This window comes from Martes martes (assembly GCF_963455335.1).
Source record: "Martes martes genome assembly, chromosome: 13".
Lineage (NCBI taxonomy): Eukaryota > Metazoa > Chordata > Mammalia > Carnivora > Mustelidae > Martes > Martes martes.
In genome coordinates this window covers 70,434,606-70,456,018 of record NC_137901.1, presented here as the reverse complement: position 1 = coordinate 70,456,018, position 21,413 = coordinate 70,434,606, and the positions used below count along the sequence as shown (strand labels likewise).

The following is a 21,413-nucleotide window of genomic DNA, read 5'->3' as shown; positions in this document are numbered from 1 at the left end:
GGCTGGTGGGTTGGTGGGTGATCATTCATTCATTCGTTCTCTCCTTCATTCATCCAGCAGAGGTTCAGGCAGCCCCTGCCAATTTCCCAAGCCCAGCCGAGTCCTGTGCCAGAGAGCAGATCTGGGGCATACAGAGCCCGCCCTCCAGGGCTAAGGGTGGTCCTCTCACACTTCTGAGCTTTTGCTTACCCTGGCTTTTCCTCCTGGAGTTCCCTTGACTCGTAGTAAGAACTATCAAGTCCTGTGGGCTGAACACTTCACATGCAGGATCTAAGCATTCATTCTGGGAGCTAGATCTGTTCCTATTTAACAGGTGAGTAAGCTGAGTCTTAAGAGAGGTAAGTGTAGTCACCCAAAGGCATATGCCCAGGCCTGGGTTCTCAAGGTGACCTTGTGGCACTGCCTCACCCACCCCATGTCCAAGGCTTTTCAAGCTGGTTTTGTGACCTTCCTCTACAAAAGCTGCCCTCCCTCCCCCCGCCCTTCACCAGACAATGAGCTGCCAGGTTGACCATGCTGCTCAACATTCTGATGCTGTTCTGTGAGCTCCAGGTACAAGCAGCTCCCTCTCATCCTCTGACTCCTGGCCTGACTTGTTTGTAGGACCTAGCACCCAGGGGTTGCCCCGTGACCTGAGGGTCCCAGTGCTGGAGGGCTGAGAAGGTCTATGATGGCTCCCAGCAGAGGCAGCCGACCTCTGAGCCCAGAGAGATGTAATCAGAATGACCCAGAGCCTGGTTCCTGAAGCTCTCACCCTTACCCTAACCCAGCTCTTGCCTTGGGCTCGAACCCCTGTCTTGCCTCACAACGATACATGACCCATCCTTGTCCCTTAGCAGGGTTGCCCTCACCCATACATGGAGGCAAGGACAAACTGCTTTCAGAGGTTCGGGGTATGCCTTTCAGGTTATGTGCACAGCCCAAGTACCCATGGGCAGATCAAGAAGGGGGGACAGGTGAGGCTGGTGACACATGGAAGTCCCCTGGGCCCACACTCAGCTCTGTGGGTCATGGCTTTGGATCAGGGGAGAGACAGGGACTGGCCTGAGTCACCAGACACAGGGATGTCAGGGATGGCTCAAGCAGTGGGGCATACTGTAACCTTGGGGCTATAAACCCCATCAGGTCCTGTCCCTCTGGCCTGGTGGGAGCCTGTGGGAGGAAGCAGCCTGGTCACAAGATGTAGAACTTGACCCTTATCTACAGACTGGAAGAAGGGCTTTGTCTTCTTGGATACTCATGCCCTCCCTCATGGTAGATTCTCAGGACCTGGCTGTGTTGGGTAGACCCATTCACTTGATTTTTGCTTAATTTATTCAAGGACCATTTCTGCCCCATCCTTTGGAAATTCTCTGCTGGGCTGGGAGCTACAGAGGACATAGCTGGCGCTGTCCCTCTGTAGGCAGGTGACCACGTGCTCTCTAACAGCCCCCCTTGAAGCTGCTGGGAGCTGGGTTTCCCATCAGCCCCTTGGCAAGCTCCAGCCCAGCCTTCCTTGGTGTGGGGGTCCTGATTTAGAACTACTTGCCCTGGGCTGGTGCAGCCTGAGCACTCAGGAAAAAAAGAAAGAGAGCCGCTGTAGCTCAAGCTCTTGATCAATACATAGCAGCTATAATTATTATTAATTCATATTCCTTGGGGGACATTTTCATGCTAATAGGAAAATCCCAAGAGCAACAGGGGATACTCTGCCAGGCACCTCTCACATCACTCCATCTCCCATCACTCCATCCTTACCACTGCCTGGAAGGTGGCACTGCCAACCCTCACTTCATGATGGGGGGATTCAAGGCCCTGGGATGTTAAGGGTGGTGACTAAGGTCCCATGGCAGCAAGGAGGTGGTAGAGACAGGAGCCCCAGGTCTGCCTGGCTCCAAGTTCTGGGTTCTTTCCTCCCCAGTCCTCTGCTGCACCAGAAAACTTAGGGAACTCAAAACACTCCGGTCCGATGGTACACCGTCAGACCGGGAAACAGATGGATGAGGAGGGCTTTGGGGTAGGGCTTTTTGGGGGCCTCTCCCACCCCTGGCTCTTGGTTCTAAGGGGCACCCAGCTGATCTACAGAAGCTGGGGAGACAGACAAATAGCTGGGGTCTTTCCTGGCTCTTCTGCAGGTTGTGGATGCTGCTGGTATCTCCCTCCCAAGCCATGCCCGAGGAGTGCTGGGGCCCAGGCCTGGCCCAGCATAGCTGGGCCAGGGCTGACATCTGTCCCTGAGCCCCCTCTCCCCAGGCCCCAAGATAGGGCTGTGATTAATCAACGACAAAAGCAGAAACAAACAGAAAAATGTAATCAGCTTGGGAAGGGCAGGGCTGGGCTGGGCCGTGGCAATCAGCTTTCCCGCTGGGGCTGTTGGCTGATTGAAGGTGGTTCCGGTAGAGCCTCCAGGAACAGGTCCAGCAGCTGGAGCCATGGAGAGGCCAGGGGGTCAAGCCCTCCCCCATATATATGTATGTACATCTGTGTTCCCATGCCCATGCCGCTCCTAGTCCATGGGTCTACACACCACCCCCCTCCCATCCACGGGCTCCTGCCCAGAAGCTCCTGCCCTCCCCTCCCCTGCCAGCTCACAACCTTGGCACACGTAGATTTCCATACACACTCCCAACATGCATCCATCTGTGTGTGGACTCAAAAACACATGAACACACCCTCCTGGGTAACAGATATATGCACACACATGCTGCTCCCACAAACACCTGCCCCCTCACTTCGATGCACACACGTGCCTTGGGGCCTGGGTGAGTCTTGCACACACATGGGTCTAACCAGCCATGTGAACTGACAGGCTCTCACACCAGGCCCTACAAGCACCCAGCCACCTCTCTGTTCTTCAGTGCCCTGAGCTGGGGGTGGGGAGAGGCATGAAGCAGACCCTTGGCAACTCCCCAGGCAGAGTGGTGGGGGCTTGGAAAGGAGCCAGGACTGGGGCTCTACTGTGGGGGGGAGCAAGGTCAGCCGCCAAGTCTCAGCCACAGGCAGGAGAGCCTGCCCCAGATTTGTCCCAAGCTCAGCTCCTGCCTGCCACCAGCGGCTTATGACCTTGGTCAACGCCCTTCTCTCTCAGCCTCAGTTTCCCCACCTTGGAGCCCCTCCTGGCACCAATACTGTATGATTCTCCTCCAGGACCCAGGCGCCTGGGGCCCATCTCACCTCGTTGCCAGGTCTCTGATCATCAGTTCCCTGCTCTGTTCGTGCGGGGTGGGGGCGGGCCAAGGGGCAGGAAGGAAGGGCCCCACCCCCACCTTGGTCCCGGTGGCTGCGGACTTGGGGCGAGAGATAAGTGATCCTCCGCTGGGAGAAAGGGGAACCTAGGGCGAAGAGGAGAAGGAGCCCGCGGCGGGCTAGGGGCGAGCGCTCAGGGACCGGCGGCGGGAAGGGGCGGGCGGGGTAGGGGGGAAGAGCGCAGAGGGGGCGGGCAGGCTGCGGGCGGGAGGGCGGGGGAGGCGGGGAGCGCAGCCAGCGCTGCACAGAGCGAGCGAGTGTGCGAGCGAGCGAGCGAGCGAGCAGGGGAGGCAGCGAGAGCCGGAGCGGCGGGCCGGGCAGCCGCGCCGGCGAGCGGACTAGCGGGCGGCGAGCAGCGCGGAGCGCGCGGGGCACCGAGGAGCGGGCGCGGCGGGCGCAGCGCTCGGCGGCCCGAGCGGAGAGGCCCGAGCGGCGCAGCCCCCGTCGCCCCTGCGGGGCCCCCGCCGGGAGCCCGAGGAGGGAGGGGGGCGGCATGGACCGGCGGCCCGGGGCGCGGGGGCGCTAGGCCCCCGGAGGGGCGCCCCCAGTCTCGCCACCGCTGGTGCCGCCGGGCCGCCCTCCGCAGCCGCGCGCCCCGCCCGCTCCAGCCGCCCCCGGGGCCGCCGCCGGCCCATGAGCCCCGACCTCAAAGTTTGCGGCGGGCGGGCGGGCGCGAAGCCTCCAAGATGCCGTTCCACCCGGTGACGGCGGCGTTGATGTACCGGGGCATCTACACCGTGCCCAACCTGCTGTCGGAGCAGCGCCCCGTGGACATCCCTGAGGACGAACTGGAGGGTGAGTGCCCCGCCGGGACCCCTGCCCTCCGGCCCTCCTACCTGTGCACCCAGGTGAAGCGCGGACTAGGGGCGCAGGGGGCGGGGGGCCGTCCGCAGGTGCCGGCTGCCAGGTGGGCGCTCCAGAGAGCAGCTGCGCGGGGAGTCAGAACCAACTCGCACCTCTGGGTGCCGCGGTGGGGGGTAGCCAAGGCTGAGGGGCGGCCCAGCCCCTACCCGCATGGTCCCCCGCGCTGCGGAAACTTGCTGAGCCCCGCAGCGGGGTCACGGGGCCGAGCAGTCCGCGGTGACGGTGCGGCAACGCGGCGGTCTGGGTGGGGGTCCAAGCTGCGCCCCCCGCGTGGGCCCGGCCGGAGCACCCGCATCCTGATCCCCTCCGCGGCGCCCGCCCGCGGCTCTGCGCTCGAATTGACATTCCGCTCGTGTCGCTTTTCAAATCCAATCTGCTAGGGCAGCCGGAGACGGGGGAGAGGGCGACTGCCCTGCTCTTGCCGCCTGCGGGGCTGTCCCCAGTCCCTCCTGCGGCCTTGGCCCCCTTCCCCACGGCCTGCGGGGACCCCCAGCCCAGAGCGCTGGGAGGGCGGCCCAGGAGGTGGTGGCGACAACAAGTGGCCAGATTGGGCGGCTTGGTCGCGATAACCAAGCCTGGAAGGGAAAGGCAGAGGCTGGGACCCAAATCTGTTTCCCCCACTAGTCCCTCTGCCTCTCAGCATGAATGGGGACCTTAGGCAAGGGGCTGGGCGGGATGAGAGCAGAGGTCAGGGGCTGGGGTCCTTGGACGAAGATTCTGCGGAGCTGTGAGAACCCTGGGGCCTGCAAGCTCTTTCCCTCCTGGGATGGGGGCAGGTTCTCAGGCCTTCCATCCCCCAGACCTCTTAGGGCCCCATGTGGAGTGGAGTGGGGGTTTGGGGCTGATAGTCTTGGGCCCCTGGGATCTACTTGTCTGCTGTTGCATGAGGGGCTGAGATCGCCAGAGGCTGGGCCTCTCTTCAGTTATCTTGGGGCCAAGGGTCTCTGGGATCTGGAGCTCATCAGGGCTTGGGGGGTGCGGCTGAGACACCAGTGCAGTCAGGCATGATGACGGGAGCCCAGGGGAAGTCATGTAGGGAGGTCTTCCCTCATCCCCCAGCCCTGGAGAGGGTAGATCTTGGGGGAGTCAGACTGGGTGAAGGGAAGATCAAGAGGGAGAAGGTAGCTACCCTTCCCCCAACACATACACCCTGTACCATAGACTATGAGCCACCTGCTCCTCTCAAGTCCCCTGAAAGTCCCCAGAGGCTGGCAGAGCCACGGAGACAGGGGCTGGTGTCTGAATCAGGCAGAACGGAGAGATGAGTGCTGCTGCCTTGAATCCCAAAGCCCAAGTGTCTGCCTTGTCTGTCCAGGGCCTGGGACAAGGAGGAGGTGCAATGAGGACCAAGAGGGCAGGGGATGGGGCACAGGCCATCTCTTCTCCACCATTGTCTCTTCCTGCCCTAGGTCACCCTGAATCTTCTGCCAGTGTCTCCCTCCATGGGCCCTCTATCCCTTCCTCCTGGCCACTTGGGCAGGGGGCAACACTCTTTCCCCCCAAAACCCATGCAGCTTCCGCCCCTATCCTTGCTCCCAGCACCCCACTGTGACGCTGGCAGCCCAGTTATGGGCCTGGCTGGGTCTCTCCTCTCTTGTTCTCCCAGCCCTGGGGTGCAGACCTGAGAAGCTGAGAAGAGGCTGGGATACAGGGGTGAGCGGGCACAGGGAGGGCAGTGCAGGGGTGAGAAGGCCGCAGGCTCCACTTGGGCTGCCTGGCGGGCACACTGGCAGAAACCCAGCAGTGTTAGTCACCAGCCACACCAAACGCACTCCCTGCTTCTCTCCTGTCCCCCTCTCCTGGGCCCTGAGGAGCAGAGGGACCGTGGCACAGGGGCATCTGAAGGGCAGGGCCCTCCTTGGGGTGACCAGGAGGGGGTCGTGGAAAAAGCAGGTGCCTGGGTGACCCCAGCCCATCTCCTAGCCTGTGGGCAACTGTAGGTGAGGGCAGGAAGTCCTCCATGGCTGACCCCCTTCTTGCCTGTAGGCGCTCCAAAAGCCCTCCTGGGGGATCAAGTCTCTGCAGGCCCCAGTGGTCCTTGAGTGCCGGGGCTGGATGGAAAAGGTGACAGCCCTCCCGTCCCCCCGCCGCCCAGTGCCTGGGTAAGATCCAGGCCCTTTGTGGAAAGGACACCCACCGGTGGGGGACCCACACGTGTAGAGAAAAGGAAGCCCGGCAGCTTGGGATGAAATGCTGCAGACATTATGTGCCTGCCGCAGAAATCCAGGGGGCGGTTAGTCTGAGGGGGAGAGGGACAAGTAAGGGAGGTGGAGAGCACAAGGGGTGGATGAGGGCTTCCCAGCCAGGCAGGCCTGGGTTCAAATCTCTGTACCGTCTGCTTACAGAGTGACCTTGGACCATCACTTGGCCTTTCTCACCTTGGTGGGCCACCTGTGAAAGGGGCTTGGCATCGCCCCTCCCCAGGGCTGCTGGTGGCAGAGGACACAATGGAGGCTCTTATTGAGGGGACTGGTATGCAGCAGGAGCTTGCTGACCCCGATGCTGCCGCAGGGGTGGCCAAGTAGGGGGGTTCTTGCAGGAGTGAGAGCCTGGAGTGTGGAGAGATTGGTGAAGCTCTTGAGTTAGGGACCCAGGATGGACGGGGGGACAGGGCAGGAAGGCTGGCTCCACGAAAGGCTGGATAGAAGAGTCCTTGAAGGTCTGGCAAAGGCACCTGGGGACCTGTGGCCCTAGGGAGCCGTGGGTGGCAGTTGGCAGGGTAGACGCGGCTGGGCAAAGCTGGCCTGGAGCCTGTCTGACCCTGGAGAAGGAGAGGCACAGGCTTTCCAGCTTCTCCCCGTATCTCACACCCCGTCTCACCCCTGCCATGACACACACACCCAGCCAAAACTCCCAGGGTCTGCGGGAGCACAGAGGCTGGCCCCAGGGGCATCAGCGGACTTGAGCACCTGATGGTAGGGGTGCAGTGGCTGCAAGTCCTAGGCCAGCCCTTTCTGGCCAGAGAGAAGAGGAAGGAGACAGACAGACAGGCAGACAGTCACCAGGGCAGGGTTCTGAGGTTGGCACTTGGCCTGCTCAGTCAGACAGTGGAGCCCACACTGAGAGTGGCCAAATAGGGCATACGGAGCATGGGGGGTGGGGGAGCCCCTATCCTGCCCGTTTTCCCTGCAAGCCCAATAGCCGCCTCTGCGTAGACTCAGGGCCGCCAAAGTGGTGGGGCGTGGGGCCAATGCCGCGGAGAATGGTAGCTGCGGCAGAGGACAGGCGCTGCCCCCCCATTCACGAGTGACCTCCAGCGTGCGCACCCCGTCTCTGGCCTCCAGCTTCCTGACGGAGGGCTGATGCGCCTTGAGGCCTGTCAGGCTGCCTCAGGGTCTGTCACCAAGATTCACCTGCCCTCCGCTGTCTCCCGTCCGGCCCCGTGCGTTTCCTCAGGTCTTCCAGAAGAGGATCAGGGGCTCCAACTGAAGCGGCCATGGGCTCTGAGGGCCACACCCGGCTCTGGGGGCCACACCTGGCCAGGGTGGGAGGGACAGCCTGGACCCCAGCTCCTTGCAGGGGAGGGGGCCAGCATCTGTGGCAGTCCAGGGTCAAGGGTTTTGCCATACCCACTGCAAATTTCCCAGTGGGCCTCTACCGAGGAGGAAACTGAGGGACCCGGAAAGATGGGGTGCTTGACTCTGGGTTCCTCCTTCCAAAACCAGCCCCTCACCCAGAAATCTGGGGATGCACCCTCAGCCCTGGCCTCAGCTTGATTCCTCTCTTCTGTGGTGGCCAACACTTATTCTTACTAGGACTGTTAGTGAACTAGGAGTACCTGGGCTCCGAATGATGACCTCACACTGGGTATTGCATGCACTTCTGCCCAGATCTTTTCTCTCTGTGCTGCAGAAGGGTAGGCTCCCCAAATCAGTCATTCATTCATTCACTCACTAGTTTGGCGACGTTTATGCTTGACAGAGAGGCACTGTACCCGTCATGGGGCCCCAGCGGCAGCCCTCATAGTACATTCACAGTCCAGTTGGTCCGTGCAAGGGCAGGGTGGGGTCTGTGGGCGCCCAGAAGCAGGCTGAAGTCATCTGGGGCACAGGGAGGACACCAGGAAGGTGATGCTGTCTATGCCGGGAACCTGAGAGGCATTGGAGTTTGCCACGGTTTGGGGAAGAACTTCCAAGTGAAAGGAGCCCCCTGTTCAAAGGTCTGGACGTGGAGAGTTCCTGGTGCTCACCAGGGCTGAAAGGGCCCCTCGGGCTAGAGTTCAGGACACCTGAGCTGGGAGAGCCTGGGGCTGGGTCAGGGTGGTGGAAGTGGTGGACAGTGTGTCTGGTTGCTCTGTTGGTGCCTTAGTCTGTAGCTGGAGACCCCTAAGCTGTAGGACCCCATTAGCCACCTTCATGACAGCTGGGGCCCCACTTAGAGACCTCTGGTGGTGGGGAGCTTACCACCTTGTCAGTGGCCTGGGAGAATGGTAGGTGGGAGTTGGCTTGGAGTTCCAAGTCCGGAATTTATAGAAACCCCTGGGCCTGTAGCCCAGATCTCCCATCCCAGTTGCATTCTGGCTTAGGGGGCCCCTGGTTAGACTAGATTCTAAGGCCCAGGCTAGGATGGGCAGGGAAGGTCCAGAGTTCAGAGGATCTGGGGGCCCAGGCCGCTCGGCTACAGTCCACCGTCTCTGTCTTGGCCTGCGTGCCCTCTGGTCTAACCTCTGGGCCTTGGGTGCAGATACCAGGTAGGAAGAGCCGGATGAGATTTTGGGCCCTTGACCCAAGCTTCCTTGCCATGGCCCTTAGTCTGTGATGGGGCCAGCAGGATTAGGGAGTAACCCCATAGCGCAGGATTCTACAGTTTGTTTTAGGGGTTCATAGCCCCTTTAGGCCAGGCCTGGGCCAGCCAGATTCCTGCTCTCACCAGAAATAGCCTTGACCCCAAACTGACCCCAGTCTGGCTGTTTTGCCTCTCTGTGCCTCAGTTTTCAGGTCTGCAGCGTGGACCATTTTCATCTGTCTCTGTTTCCAAATACACCCACACTCACACCCAGGGACAGGATTCTGTCTGCTGAATCCCAGCCAGGGGACGGCTTAGGCAAAGGCCAAGAGGCTGGCAGGTGAACAAGGATGCTGGAGCAGACGGTGTGAGTGGGGTGAGGTTCCCGTCTTGGCCAAAGAAAAATGCTCTTGAGGGCTCTTCCTGGGCTGAGTGGCCACGAAGGGATAGCAGGTAGAACTAAGGTGAGCGGGGAGAGGTTAGGACCCTTCAACGGTTCCTGGACATGCTTGGTAAAACCCCTTGTTGTACCCACATCACTACTGGGCATTCTGCTGTGGGTGGGACTGGTCCCAGGTCACTCACTGCTCCCAGCCCAGTGCATTGCTCTCTGTCCCTGTCACCTAGGTCCTCAGGCCTCTGTCTCCCCTTCTGTACTATGCAGGAGACGATCTCCACATCTGAGCAGGCCTGGGCTGGCTGGGTCCCCTCCATCTAGCCTCCACCTTCTCCCTAACCTCGGGCTGGGGAGGCAGTCTCTGCACGGAGCTGTCAGCCTGACCCTGAGCGGAAGCTGATGGCTGCCTCATGGGGCATCCTTAAGGAGTGCTGGCTGGAGTTTCCAAGCCGAGCCCAGGGGAGGAAGCATGCGAAGAGGATGAGGGGGAGTGGGGGATGGAAGGAGTGAAGGGTGGACAGGGAAGCCTTTGGCACCTCACAGAGGCCACCGTGCCAGGTCCCCGGAGCCGGCACGGTGGGACTCATGCTTACCCGCCACACGGGGTCGTCGTGAGTACACCCTGAGAGGATGTGGGAGCCTGGCTGGGAGAAGGAGGACCCGCCCCCCCATCCCCAGGGTGATCCTGGCCGTGCCGCAGGCTTGGGCATACCTTTGCCGCCTGGTAAAGCTCAGCTGGCCCTGAGCTCCAGGAAGGCAGCGCTATGGTGGACACTTGGGCCACCTGCCACTTGTCTCTGACAAGACCTGCAGACTCCCTAGTGGATTCTTTTTTTTTTTTTTTTTTTTTTTTTTTTTTTTTTTAGATTTTATTTATTTATTTGACAGAGAGAGATCACAAGTAGGCAGAGAGGCAGGCAGAGAGAGAGAGAGGAGGAAGCAGGCTCTCCGCTGAGCAGAAAGCCCGATGCGGGACTTGATCCCAGGACCCTGAGATCATGACCTGAGCCGAAGGCAGAGGCTTAACCCACTGAGCCACCCAGGTGCCCCTCCCTAGTGGATTCTTAGTGCCGGGCTCAGGCTGCAGGTTTGGGGATGCCGGTGGCTTAGGGAAGGGGTGTTGGGGACAGAGGCAAGATCCCAACCTGCTCTGCTCCCCCCACAGAGATCCGTGAGGCCTTCAAAGTCTTTGACCGCGATGGCAATGGCTTCATCTCCAAGCAGGAGCTGGGCACGGCCATGCGCTCCCTGGGCTACATGCCCAATGAGGTGGAGCTGGAAGTTATCATCCAGCGGCTGGACATGGATGGTAAGCACCAACCCCTGCCTCTGTCTCCTCACCCCTCACCTGGGCCTCTGAGGCCGAGCCCAACCTCCAGGCACCCCCAAGCCCAGGGCGGTAGGCAGCCAGGTCTGGCCTCATTTCGCAGCCTGGAGAATAGACGCTAGAGTGCAATGGCCCCAGCCACACCCACCCACGGGGGTTTAGAGGCTCTGCCTCTCTAGCTCTGCAATTTGAGCAATTCGTTTTTTTAAGATAGTATTTTTAAGTCATCTCTACCCCCAGTGTGGGGCTCAAACTTGCAACCTCGAGACCAAGAGTAGCGTGCTGTACGGACTGAGCCAGCCAGGTGCCTCCCGAGCAATTTTTTTTAAAGCACAGAGAAGTAGAAAGGCTATACTAAGTACCCCAGGTCCCATCACCCCAAATAAAAAATCATGTAGTCGTATTTGCCACCTGGCATTTTATTAAGGAAAACCTAGTAAAAAAGGCTGGTAATACCCAGTCTCCTCTTCTTGTCCCCCTCTGCCCCCACCATGGGCCTCCATCCCTGCCTCCCCTCCACCCACAGAACAGGTGGTGGTCTGTGCAGTTTGTGCCCTGAGTTTCAGTTCCTGTCTGTGGGGTGAGGATGTCAGGCCCCACACCTGCTGGGAAGCCACATTTCTGAGTAAAATGCGAGGCTCCCCCACGTGCTCGGGCCCACCTACCACACCCCATCTCCACTTTGCAACCATCATATTTGGTGGTTTTAGTCCCTGAAAATAACTCAAGGCTCAGAGAAGGTGGGACCTGACCAAGGTACCCCATGACCTGAGGTGGCCCGGAACCCGGCCCGGTTGTCAGCTGACCCACTGATTGGACCTTTGCCTGCCCTAGGCGATGGCCAAGTGGATTTTGAGGAGTTTGTGACCCTCCTGGGACCCAAGCTTTCCACCTCGGGGATCCCAGAGAAATTCCACGGCACTGACTTCGACACTGTCTTCTGGAAGGTAAGTGTTGGCTGGATGGGACTTAGGGTTGTACACATTGTGGAGGGCTGTACAGGGTCGGTGAATGGCCAGGGCCGGTGACTATCCCAGGCATCTGTCCCCTGGATGTCTTATCTTCCAGAGGGCCAGGGGCCCGCCGGGGGAGGCTGGTGTGGTCAAGGACTCAAGGAATGGAGCGAGTGGTTTCCAGTCCTCCAGAATCCGGAGGCCCGTCACTGGGCTTGTGTGGCAACAGGGTGCTGGGTGGCGGCCGTGGTGGTGGCAGTGGCCAGAGCACTGTGTCTCCTCCCCAACCCAAGTGCGACATGCAGAAGCTGACCGTGGACGAGCTGAAGCGGCTGCTGTACGACACCTTCTGTGAGCACCTGTCCATGAAGGACATTGAGAACATCATCATGACGGAGGAGGAAAGTCACCTGGGCACCACTGAGGAGTGCCCCGTGGATGTGGAGAGTGAGTGACTGGCCCCCAGCCCTCCCCCCACCCAGGGGCAGGCCAACTGCTGGGGGCAGGGGGAGGAGGACCCGGGGATTGCAGGGGACGGTTGGGGGCCTCCTTGCCCGCCCCATGCCTTGTGTCCCCGTGGGACGAGCCCACGTGCGGGCAGTGCAGGCGGCTCCTGATTCCGCGCTTCGCTGTCCCCGTCTGTCTCTCTCTGGTGCTCCCTGGCGGGCGGCCACAGCCTGCTCCAACCAGCAGATCCGTCAGACCTGTGTGCGCAAGAGCCTGATCTGCGCCTTTGCCATCGCCTTCATCATCAGCGTCATGCTCATCGCGGCCAACCAGGTGCTGCGCAGCGGCATGAAGTAGGCATACGTGGTGCGTGGGGCCCACTCCACACCCCCCACCGCCCGCAGTCCTCTCCTGCACTCGGCTTCCCCGGGCCACCGCCACGTGTACTTCGGGGCCTGGACATCCGGCAACCCCACCCCACCCCACCCGCGGGCCCTTGCATGGTGCCGTGGCCTGGCTGTGGAGGGCCTGGCGGTGGTTCTAAGGACAGCCCCCGGCCCCGCCTGCACCTGCCCGCGCCTGTATGTAGCACTCACTCTCCCTCCCACTGTCCAGGGGCTCCTGGGAAATCTAGGAGGCGTCTGTGCAGGGTCCGCTAGCTGATGTAGTCACTTAGACAGGAAGAAGCAGCACCCTGTGCCTGGGACCACAAAGCCAACCTGATCCTGGTCCCTGAGATTAGCCCAGGGCCATGGGCCGGGTGGAGATGGGGTCAGGAGGCTTCCTCCTGGAGAGGCGATAAGGCTGGGGTCTCCTGGGCCCTATTCCCTGGCCAAGCCCGAGGAGGCCCCCGGCCTTCTCTAGGGTCCCTTTCTCTGACCCTCCTTAGACTCAAACCCAGCTTTCCTCTAGGCACCCACTGGGGCCAGAGCATTTGCCCATTTCACAGATGAGCAGCCTGAGGCCCAGAGGGCCCCCAGATACAGTACCCCCTTCAACAGGAATTTCTCAGAAAGGGCAAAAGCTCCCAGCAGATGGGGCATCTGAGGTGGCCCAGCAGTCTCTGCACCCTCTGAGCCCCCCAGTCTGAGGCCCACCGGCCTGAGGGCCACACTGCCCACCACCACCCAGCACAGAATCTAGAACTGGCATGCAGTGAGGCAGGAGGCAGACCAGGGGCCTAGAGGCTCCACATCACCCAAGAACCTGTGCAACCGCCCCACCAGCCCAGGGCCTCCTCCAGGCAGAAGCCTTGGGGGAGGGCCCAGTGTCATTGCTGGGCTAAGGGGCTGGTGTAGCCCAGCACTGTGGGTGCCAGGAAACTCAACCAGGCCACTCCCCCAAGTCCAGGGCCTGTTCTCCTGGGTTCCTCAACCTCTCTACACAGGCCAGAGACACAGCTCCCACCGGGCCCCAGTTCTGCCATCTCATGTTCGGGCACCAGCTCAGTATGGGCAGATGTAGGGGGACAGCGGACGGGGACAGCAGACGGAGTCCATAAGTTCCTCTCCCAGATCCGGAGCCCCCTTACACCCGGGTGACCATCCCAACCACACTGGCACACCCTCTGCCCAGCCGTGCTGAGCACCCGCCGGCCCTCCCAGGAGAAGGGCAACAGCGCTCCTCACCCAGCGGAGGACCTCATCTCAACCCCAGTCCCGCCCATCCTCGGACCAGGGGCTTGGGGAGCAGAGCTGACGGCGCTGGTCAAGGACGAAACACACCACCACGGTGACAGACTTTCTTTATAAACACCCAGAAGGAAGTTTTCTCATCCATCTTCTCAGGATGTCCCATGAGGGTGGGAGGGTGTAACTGCCTAGAGCAAAGCTAGGACTGGGGCTAAGACTGATGACTTCAGGAGGCAATGGGCGGGGCCCCCTGCGTCCCCAGGAGGAGCCCTGATCTGTATCATGACTGACACCGAAGCTGACCTGAGTGGTGTCAGGTGGGGATGAGAGGCTCAGCCCCACTGGACGCTGGGCTGCAGGGGCCACCCCCCGGGTGGGGGTGCCCGCAGGGATGGAGGCAGCTCCTGGACTGGCGGCCAGCCTATGGGGTACTGGAAGATGGTGGTTCTCATGGGTTCGGCCCTAGAGAGGAGGATAAAGTCAGAAAATGAGAATGGGGCCCAGCCCCGGCCCGGGCTGGGCCACCTCCCCCGAGTACCCTCTCTCCCCACCATCCCAGCTACGGTCAGCTGCTCGAGTGACCTTTCTGGAAGGTGGAGCCTCAAAAACACGCAGACCCTTCGAGCCAGCAACCTCACCTCCAGGAACGAGCCCAGATGAAACAGCAGGGCTGCGGGGAGAGACTGAGCTACAAGAAGCAGAAAAAAAACTGTGTCCACCTGTGGGGGACTGATTAAACACACCTGCACGACCACAGCAGCGAATGCTAAGCAGCCCGAGTAATGGTGAAGGCAGCCTTGTATGCACTGATAAGGAAAGGTGTCATGATGTACTGTGTGAGTAGAGAGAAAAAGCAGCTTATAAAATAATGTATATAGCATGATACTATTTTTGTTTAAAGATATATAACATATATAAATGCATAAAAAAAAAAAACCTGGAAAACAAAGCAGAATGTTAACAGTGGTTCTATCTGCGTGGTGTAGTTATGGGTGATTTTTTTACTTCCTTTATACTTTTCAAGAAAAGTTTTACAAGCATGCAAGCCTTGGAAATCAAAAAAATATTGTCTAAACTTTTTTTTTAAAGCCTCATTTCTCATGCTGCTCACACTCCTTCCCCTGGAGTGGCCACCTGGGAACCCAGGGCCTATCTGAAGCATCTGCCCTGGGTGCCCCGCCCGGGGCTGCCTGCCCTCAGGGAGCAGACCGAGATGCAAAGGCAGTCCCTGGCCCCCGCCCCCCAGCTCCTCATTCCAATGCTTTAGGACTTAATCCCCACTCAGTCTGCTGTCGCAGGGCCTCCGTGCCCCTCACAGGCTACGGAGCACTTTGAACTCACTGGAGAGCTCATGTCTCCCCTGTGGGATTGGAGCTATCACGCGGAAGAGACCAGGAGGCTAGGGGTGGTGTCCGCCAGTCCCCCAGGAGCCAGAGCCAGGCCTGGCGCAGGGAGGCTGCCCAGTGAATGTCTGCTGACGACGAGGAGTCACGCTGAGTGCCCTTACTGACTAGGCACTGCCTTGGGCCAGACACCAAGGTCTAGAGAAACCTCAAGCACCTTCATGTAAACCCCATTTGATAGATGAGGCAACTGAGGGGTGAAGAGTCAGTCACACAGAGTCAGGGATTGGGGGATTAGGGGCTAACGGGCAACGTGGATGTGGGCTCCAGACACTGCCCCCAGGCCGCAGGCCCAGCTCTCAGTGGACGCTGGGATCCAGACACCAGCCCTCTGCCAAGGGGGAAAGTCCTGGGCCCTCTGAGAGGTTTGGAGAGGCCTCAGGCCTCCGACACAGAGGTGGTGGCTGGGGTCAGGAGCCCTGGGAGTTTGCCTTGCCTTGCCACCACCACCGCCACCACCACCCCCCAGCCTGACACTCTTGGGGCCTGACCCTCGGGAGAGAGCCCACTCGAGGACTTCAGGCGGCCTCCTGGTACAAGAGGCCGGGGAAATCCCCTGCCTAGCTGCTCACTGCCTGCTGGAGAGTGCGGGAAGTAGCTCCCTGTGTGATTTATGCCACTGGGGAGACTTCATAAACTCCGACAGCTGCAGAGAAGGGTGGGAGTGGGGGAGCTCCGCCGTTGCTGGAAGGGAGAGCCCCAGCTGCCAGCCAACCCCGGGCTTCCCGCAGGGTTAAGGTGACTGCAATTCTCTGCAGAGAGGGTATGATCCTGGCAAACCCCTTTCCGTGAGCCCCAGACCTTTCTCTAGGAAGATGGGGCCGATTCCTGGGCAGCTGGGGCCTCCCACCAGCATAAAGGCAGCCCCTTCATGGGCTCAGACATGGACACATTCTCAGGGCCCCTGAGCTCTTGGAGCACACCCCTCCTGCCCCACACAGAGCGCACGGGACACTGGGGTGCACAAGGCTGACTGTGGCCTCTCTCGTGGCCTGTGTGCTCCCGGCACAAGGACAGGAGCAGCTCTCTTTTGCTTTTCCCCGGCCACGGTTCTGAGCCGAAGAAAAGAGTCTTAGGGAAGCACCTGGGCTGGAACAGTAGCGCCAGTCCAGAGAGGGGTGCAAAAGGGGAGATTAAGAGGGATAAAGTCACAATCTGAAGAGCCAACAATGGAAAACAGGAACAAGCACTGGCCTTGCCGGGGGATTAGTCCACGTCTGAGGCCAGCCTCTCCCTCTTGCCACTGTCTGCTCTGGGCAGATCCCTCAGGGTCAGTGGGCCGAGGAGGATGGTGCCATGTGCCAGGCTGGGGGCTCACAGGGCCTCCATTTCCCCCTTTTATAAGAAGGGTTGGCTTGGTGCACCTCAAAGGCGTAGCTCAGGCCATGGGGTTGGAGCCCTCAGGTGCAGGTGGCCCCATGAGGACCGGGCAGCCATCTTCGCCCTGTACCTCAGGGGAGGAAACACACCCAGAGAAGAGGAACCACCAGACCGGTCCCCAGAAGGGGTCCACAGCACCAACACCCAGGGAATAGTCCTCCAGGCCAGGGACCCTGCTCGCCTACATGCTCAGATGCAGTCAACATGGCCTGAGCCTGCACCAAGCCTGAACGGAAACAATGTGAGCTCAGCGCCGAGAGGGGGGCGTCTTAGCTAAAGCCTGAAGGATGAGTCTGCTTTGCCAGGCAGAGGTGGGGAGGCAGTTCCAGGCAGACAGAGTAGTGTACACGTGCTGCACCAAACCAGAAATGCCCACCACATCCAAGAAGCCGCCAGCATCCCGAGGGACTGACAGATGCCAGATGGCAGAGGTGAGGGGACTGCATGGGTTCGGGTTTCCCTGCGGTCTGTCGAGCTGGGTGGCAGAGCGCAGAGTCCCTGAGGTAGAGGAAGCCCAGGAGGGTTGACGCAGGGGTCAAGGCCTGGGAGTGTTTTAGAAGCGGGCTGGGGGGTGCACCTGGGTGGCTCAGTGGGTTAAGCTTCTGCCTTCGGCTCAGGTCATGGTCTCAGGGTCCTGGGATCAAGCCCCGCATCGGGCTCTCTGCTCAGTAGGGAGCCTGCTTCCTTTCCTCTCTCTCTGCCTACTTGTGATCTCTCTCTCTCTCTGTCAAATAAATAAATAAATAAATAAAATCTTAAAAAAAAAAAAAAAAAAGTGGGCTGGGGCTGTTCTGTGGAGGACAGTCAGGAGGGGCAGAGTGCAGGTGGGAGGCCGGGAGGGACTGCTGCAGCCATGGGGGAAGCTGGGGTACGTGAAGGGCACAGAGGGAACAGTCTCCGTGTGGCTGCTTCCAGGGTAAGAGACTCAGGGACCAGGAAAAAGCAGCCCGGGGACTTGAATCCACCTTCCCTGACCCAGCAGAGGCCCTGCCACAGGTGGAGGGGCAGAGCCCAATACCCGTGGGCTGCGGACTAAGGGGCTCTCCTTCCTGAGACCGACCTATGGGTGAGTCTCAGGACTCATGGGTGAGGAACATCGAAGCGGTGATGGCCAAGGTAATAAATGGTCACCTCCCTTCCAGCAACGTTTTTCTTAAGGCCAGAGAGGCCTGCTCTGCCCCAACAGCGATCCATTCTGCCTCTGAGCCCTCGGGAGGCAGATGGAAAGGTACACAGGCACAGAGGAAAAGCAGGTCCTCTGGAAGGGGCCAGCTCAGGTGGCCAGGGCGTGAGGGGCACAAAGGACAGGGCTGACACTCCCTAGAGCTTAGGGTGGTCCCCAGTTGCAGGTCCCACCCCAGAAATAGCTACTGTTCTCCCAGCAGCTGGCTGCTACCACGACTACTCCAGACCTCCATCTTGGTGGGGGCCTTTGGTGACAGAGGTGGCCCAGGGTCTAGACCAAGCAGGGGCTTCAACTCTTTCTCAAGTGACAGCTCAGTGCTGCTGAAGATAGCAGGTGTGGGACCAGGACGGTCACACTCTCCTGGAGGGATTGAGATCCCTCAGGCACAAACCAGGGTCACCGATCCCCTTAAATGCCCAGGGCCAAGGGCCAGGCGTACCACAGCACCCAGCACCCCTGATTATCAGTGCTCACCACCTCTACCTGAGACTCTGGGCCTGTCATTCAGCCTCAGTTTCTCCACCTCATCCCCCAGTCCTCTGAGTCTCATGGTCACAAGCATCCTGCACTGGATAGCACTGGGACACATCTGTCCCTAGGTGGGGACTTCTGGTCACCCGTCTCTACCCACTCCTACACTCGGGCCAGCCCAGGGACTGGGTCTTCCTGAGCCCTCGTGAAAAGCTCAGGAGGTACCCAGGCTTTCGGTGCTCACTCCCAACAGAAGATGCACCAAGTCAGAGCAGGGAGGCGAGTGGGGAGCACAGCTGAGACCCACAGGTAGCCAGGTCCAAGCAGGAGGAGAGTGGGGAAGGCCTTAGAACTCTCTGGGCGCCTCCAACCAGCCCCAGCCCTCTGACACACGGCTGATGGGGCCTGGGGCTCGAGACATGGATCCCTGGACAAGTCCCAAAGGGGCACTCCCCTGACCCAAATCACAACCACCTCAGACAGGACCAAAAGGGACGGACATCACACTCTAACATATGTGTCTGTACTGTATTGTTTTAAGGTGAGGGGATAAAATGACACAGATCTAAAACAGCTAAGAAACAACTAAAAGTTGGGGTGCCTGGGTGGTTCAGTCAGTTAAGGACCTGACTCTTGATTTTGGCTCAGATAGTGATTTCAGGGTCGTGAGATCGAGCCCTGCATCAGGCTCCATGCAGGGTGCAGAGCCTGCTTAAGATTCTCTGTCTCTCTCTGTTGCGCCCCATCACACTTGCAACTCATCCTCTCTCAAACAAAAAACAAAAAACCCAACAACTAAAGGTTAATCTTTTTTTTTTTTTAAAGATTTTATTTATTTATTTGACAGAGAGATCACAAGGAGGCAGAGAGTCAGGCAGAGAGAGAGGGGGAAGCAGGCTCCCTGCTGAGCAGAGAGCCCAATGCGGGGCTCGATCCCAGGACCCTGAGATCATGACCCGAGCCGAAGGCAGAGGCTTTAACCCACTGAGCCACCCAGGCGCCCCTAAAGGTTAATCTTAAAATGGTTTAACAAAAAACTCTCTCCATGGGGACACAAAGAACGCCAGAAGTTTAACCCCCACCTCCTGGCAGAGCTCAGAAGCAAGGCCTCACCCCCAACTGTCCAGCCAGGTTCCCTCAGCCCAGGCCAGGCCACTGTCGCAATGGACCACACCACAGAGACAATAGGGTCCGAAGCCCCACTGCAAGACAGGCAAAGTAAGGCAGCCCAGTGCAAGCAGCTTTACAAAGTCACAGGGAGCTCACAGGCACATCGGGAAGCCCCTTCCCTGCTCTCTCCCTCCTTCAACACCCGGCAGAAGAGCCCAGGAGCCCTGGGACCGCAGGTAGCACACACCTGAGGGCCCCTGACTCAGGGTGCTCCGCCCACTTCTGAGCATACTGAGTGCCAGGCCCTGGCAGCACCTGGGCCCAGCGACCCCAGCCCCCTCCTCAAGGAGGTAGTGGGACAGTGAGAGTGAGCTTGTCACATCTCTGAGTAATCCCAGCTCTGCCTTTTGGCCGCGTGCCCTTGGGCAAGTCACACCCTTACCTCCCCTTCTGCAGGGTTGGGGTAACCGCGCCTATCTGGCAGGGCCCGAGAGGAGACAGCTCAGTGACTGGCACCCTGTGGGCTTCCAGAACCACAATCAGGCCCCTCCCTCTGGCAATGGACTTGGTGATGTCCAGTCAGGCTAGCCTGACCACCTGCCTCTCCTTCAGCCAGCACAGATGCTAATTAAGGGAGGAGCCACCAAGGTGGGAGAATGAGGCTCGGGAAAAGAACCCTTAAAGGAGTGCCCCTCAGCCTCTGGCCGGGGCCTGGGGACCCAAGAGTCCCAGTGTGGCTCCTCCCTTGAGGAGCTCTGTGGGGGCATCCTGTCTGGTCTCTGGGCCAAGGCAGTTCATGGAGATGACTCCGCTTCCAGCGAGGGCAGGCTGGCTGGCATATTCTCCCAGAGGGCATAGGAGATGGGGACCCAGGGGACTGTACCTGCTGCTTGGAGCTGAGCTCAGCCGCTTGGCTCTCTTTTCCAACCAATCTTCCAGACGGCCCTCAGGGAGCTCGACGACATCTAGTGGCCATTCCCTGGCCCGCCTCTCCTCTGTGGAGATAGGGAAACAGAGGTAAGTGAGGGGCATAGTCACCCCTGGCTGGACCCCAACCTCCCACAAAGCAGCCAGAACCTTCCTGGGGATGAGTGCACAAGCTGGGAGGCCAGGAACAGAGCCGCTGGGCAGTCCCTACCACGCGGCTCCCTTCCGAGGCCTGCCCCTCTGGGTCTCACTCTGCTTCCTCATTAAGTGGAGATAAAACACTGGCTGCCTCCCAAGCTTTTTGCAGTTGGGCACATGATAAAGCATTAGAGAGCCTGGTCTTTAGGAGGGGCCCAAACCTGGGGGCAGAGAGGCAATGTGGGCTGCAGACCAGGGCAGAGCAGGATTTGGGTCTCTGCCCTGCTGCCTGCCAGGTCTCTCTGACCCTTGGCAGGGGAAGAAGCCTCAGCTTCCTGGTTTCCTTTTCCTTCCTTTCTTTTTAAATTGTATTTATTTGCCAAAAAGAGAGAGAGAAAGAGAGAGTGAGTACAGCAGAGGGAGAAGTAGGCTCCCCGCTGAGCAGGGAGCCTGATGCGGGGCTCGATCCCAGGACCCTGGGATCATAACCCGAGATGAAGGCAGACGCCCATCCGACTGAGCCACCCCGGTGCCCCATCCTGGTTTCTCTTCTCATAAAATGTCCTGTAAGAACCTCTGCTCACTTCAAAGTGAGTCAACAGTTCAAACAAGCTGAGTGTGAGATGGGTCAGGGTCTCTGGGAGGACATGGGATGGGGCCCAGGGCCTGGGCTAGCACTGCACACACTTCATCCTACTTCACCTTTACAACGCGTCAGGACATTGCCTCCAAGAGGTTTCGCTATGTGCCAAGGTTACGGGAGATGTGGCAGAACGAGGACTATCAGAGGTGCAACACATCTGGGGTGCACACATCTGCTTCTAGCCTCCTCAGGCTTCCTCCATCCCTGTCTCTACCAGGCCCCGTCTCCCACTGCAGGCCCACTGGCCTAGGCTCTCCCCGCCATGGGCCAACGGTTCCCTGAGAGCCCACGGCCAGTGAAGAGCTGGAGACACCACCACTGCCAGGATTTGCTGGCGAGGCCTGTGGGGCCTCACTTCTTCCCTGGGAGAGCTCCTGGAAACCCTGTGTCTGGGCCAGGGCTGCGGCCACATTGCCACAGGCTCCCCAGAGCAGTACCTGGCCTAAAGGTTATGACTGGTGGTTGTGGGGGGGTTGCTGGTGAGGCCCACTGGGGACGAGGGCAAAGGCCAAGCTGCCCCGGACACTCATTGCCTGCCCTGTGGCCACCCAGACAGAGGGAAGAGTGGGCAGCAGCACCCTGGGAG

The 21,413-nt window shown here is 59.7% G+C and overlaps 2 protein-coding genes across 2 annotated transcripts in view; one reads left to right on the top strand and one right to left on the bottom strand.

Annotated features, from left to right (window-relative positions):
• Window positions 1–3,911: 3,911 nt before the first annotated feature.
• CABP7 (calcium binding protein 7) lies at window positions 3,912–12,295 on the top strand (the record flags this gene model as incomplete). The annotated part of the gene is made up of 5 exons (XM_080820986.1): window positions 3,912–4,020; window positions 10,377–10,520; window positions 11,373–11,485; window positions 11,785–11,938; window positions 12,168–12,295. 5 exons carry the CDS (start codon window positions 3,912–3,914, stop codon window positions 12,293–12,295), a joined length of 648 nt encoding a protein of 215 aa, XP_080677112.1.
• A 1,369-nt stretch (window positions 12,296–13,664) lies between these two features.
• The window catches only part of ZMAT5 (zinc finger matrin-type 5), a 28,287-nt gene continuing 20,538 nt past the window's right edge, over window positions 13,665–21,413 (bottom strand). Inside the window, exons 5-6 of the mRNA XM_080822156.1 lie at window positions 20,003–20,114; window positions 13,665–14,031 (exon numbers count right to left, since the gene is read on the bottom strand). Of these exons, the coding sequence (XP_080678282.1) occupies window positions 13,902–14,031; window positions 20,003–20,114 (242 nt within the window). The 3' untranslated portion in view covers window positions 13,665–13,901. The remainder of the gene's footprint in view (window positions 14,032–20,002; window positions 20,115–21,413) is intronic.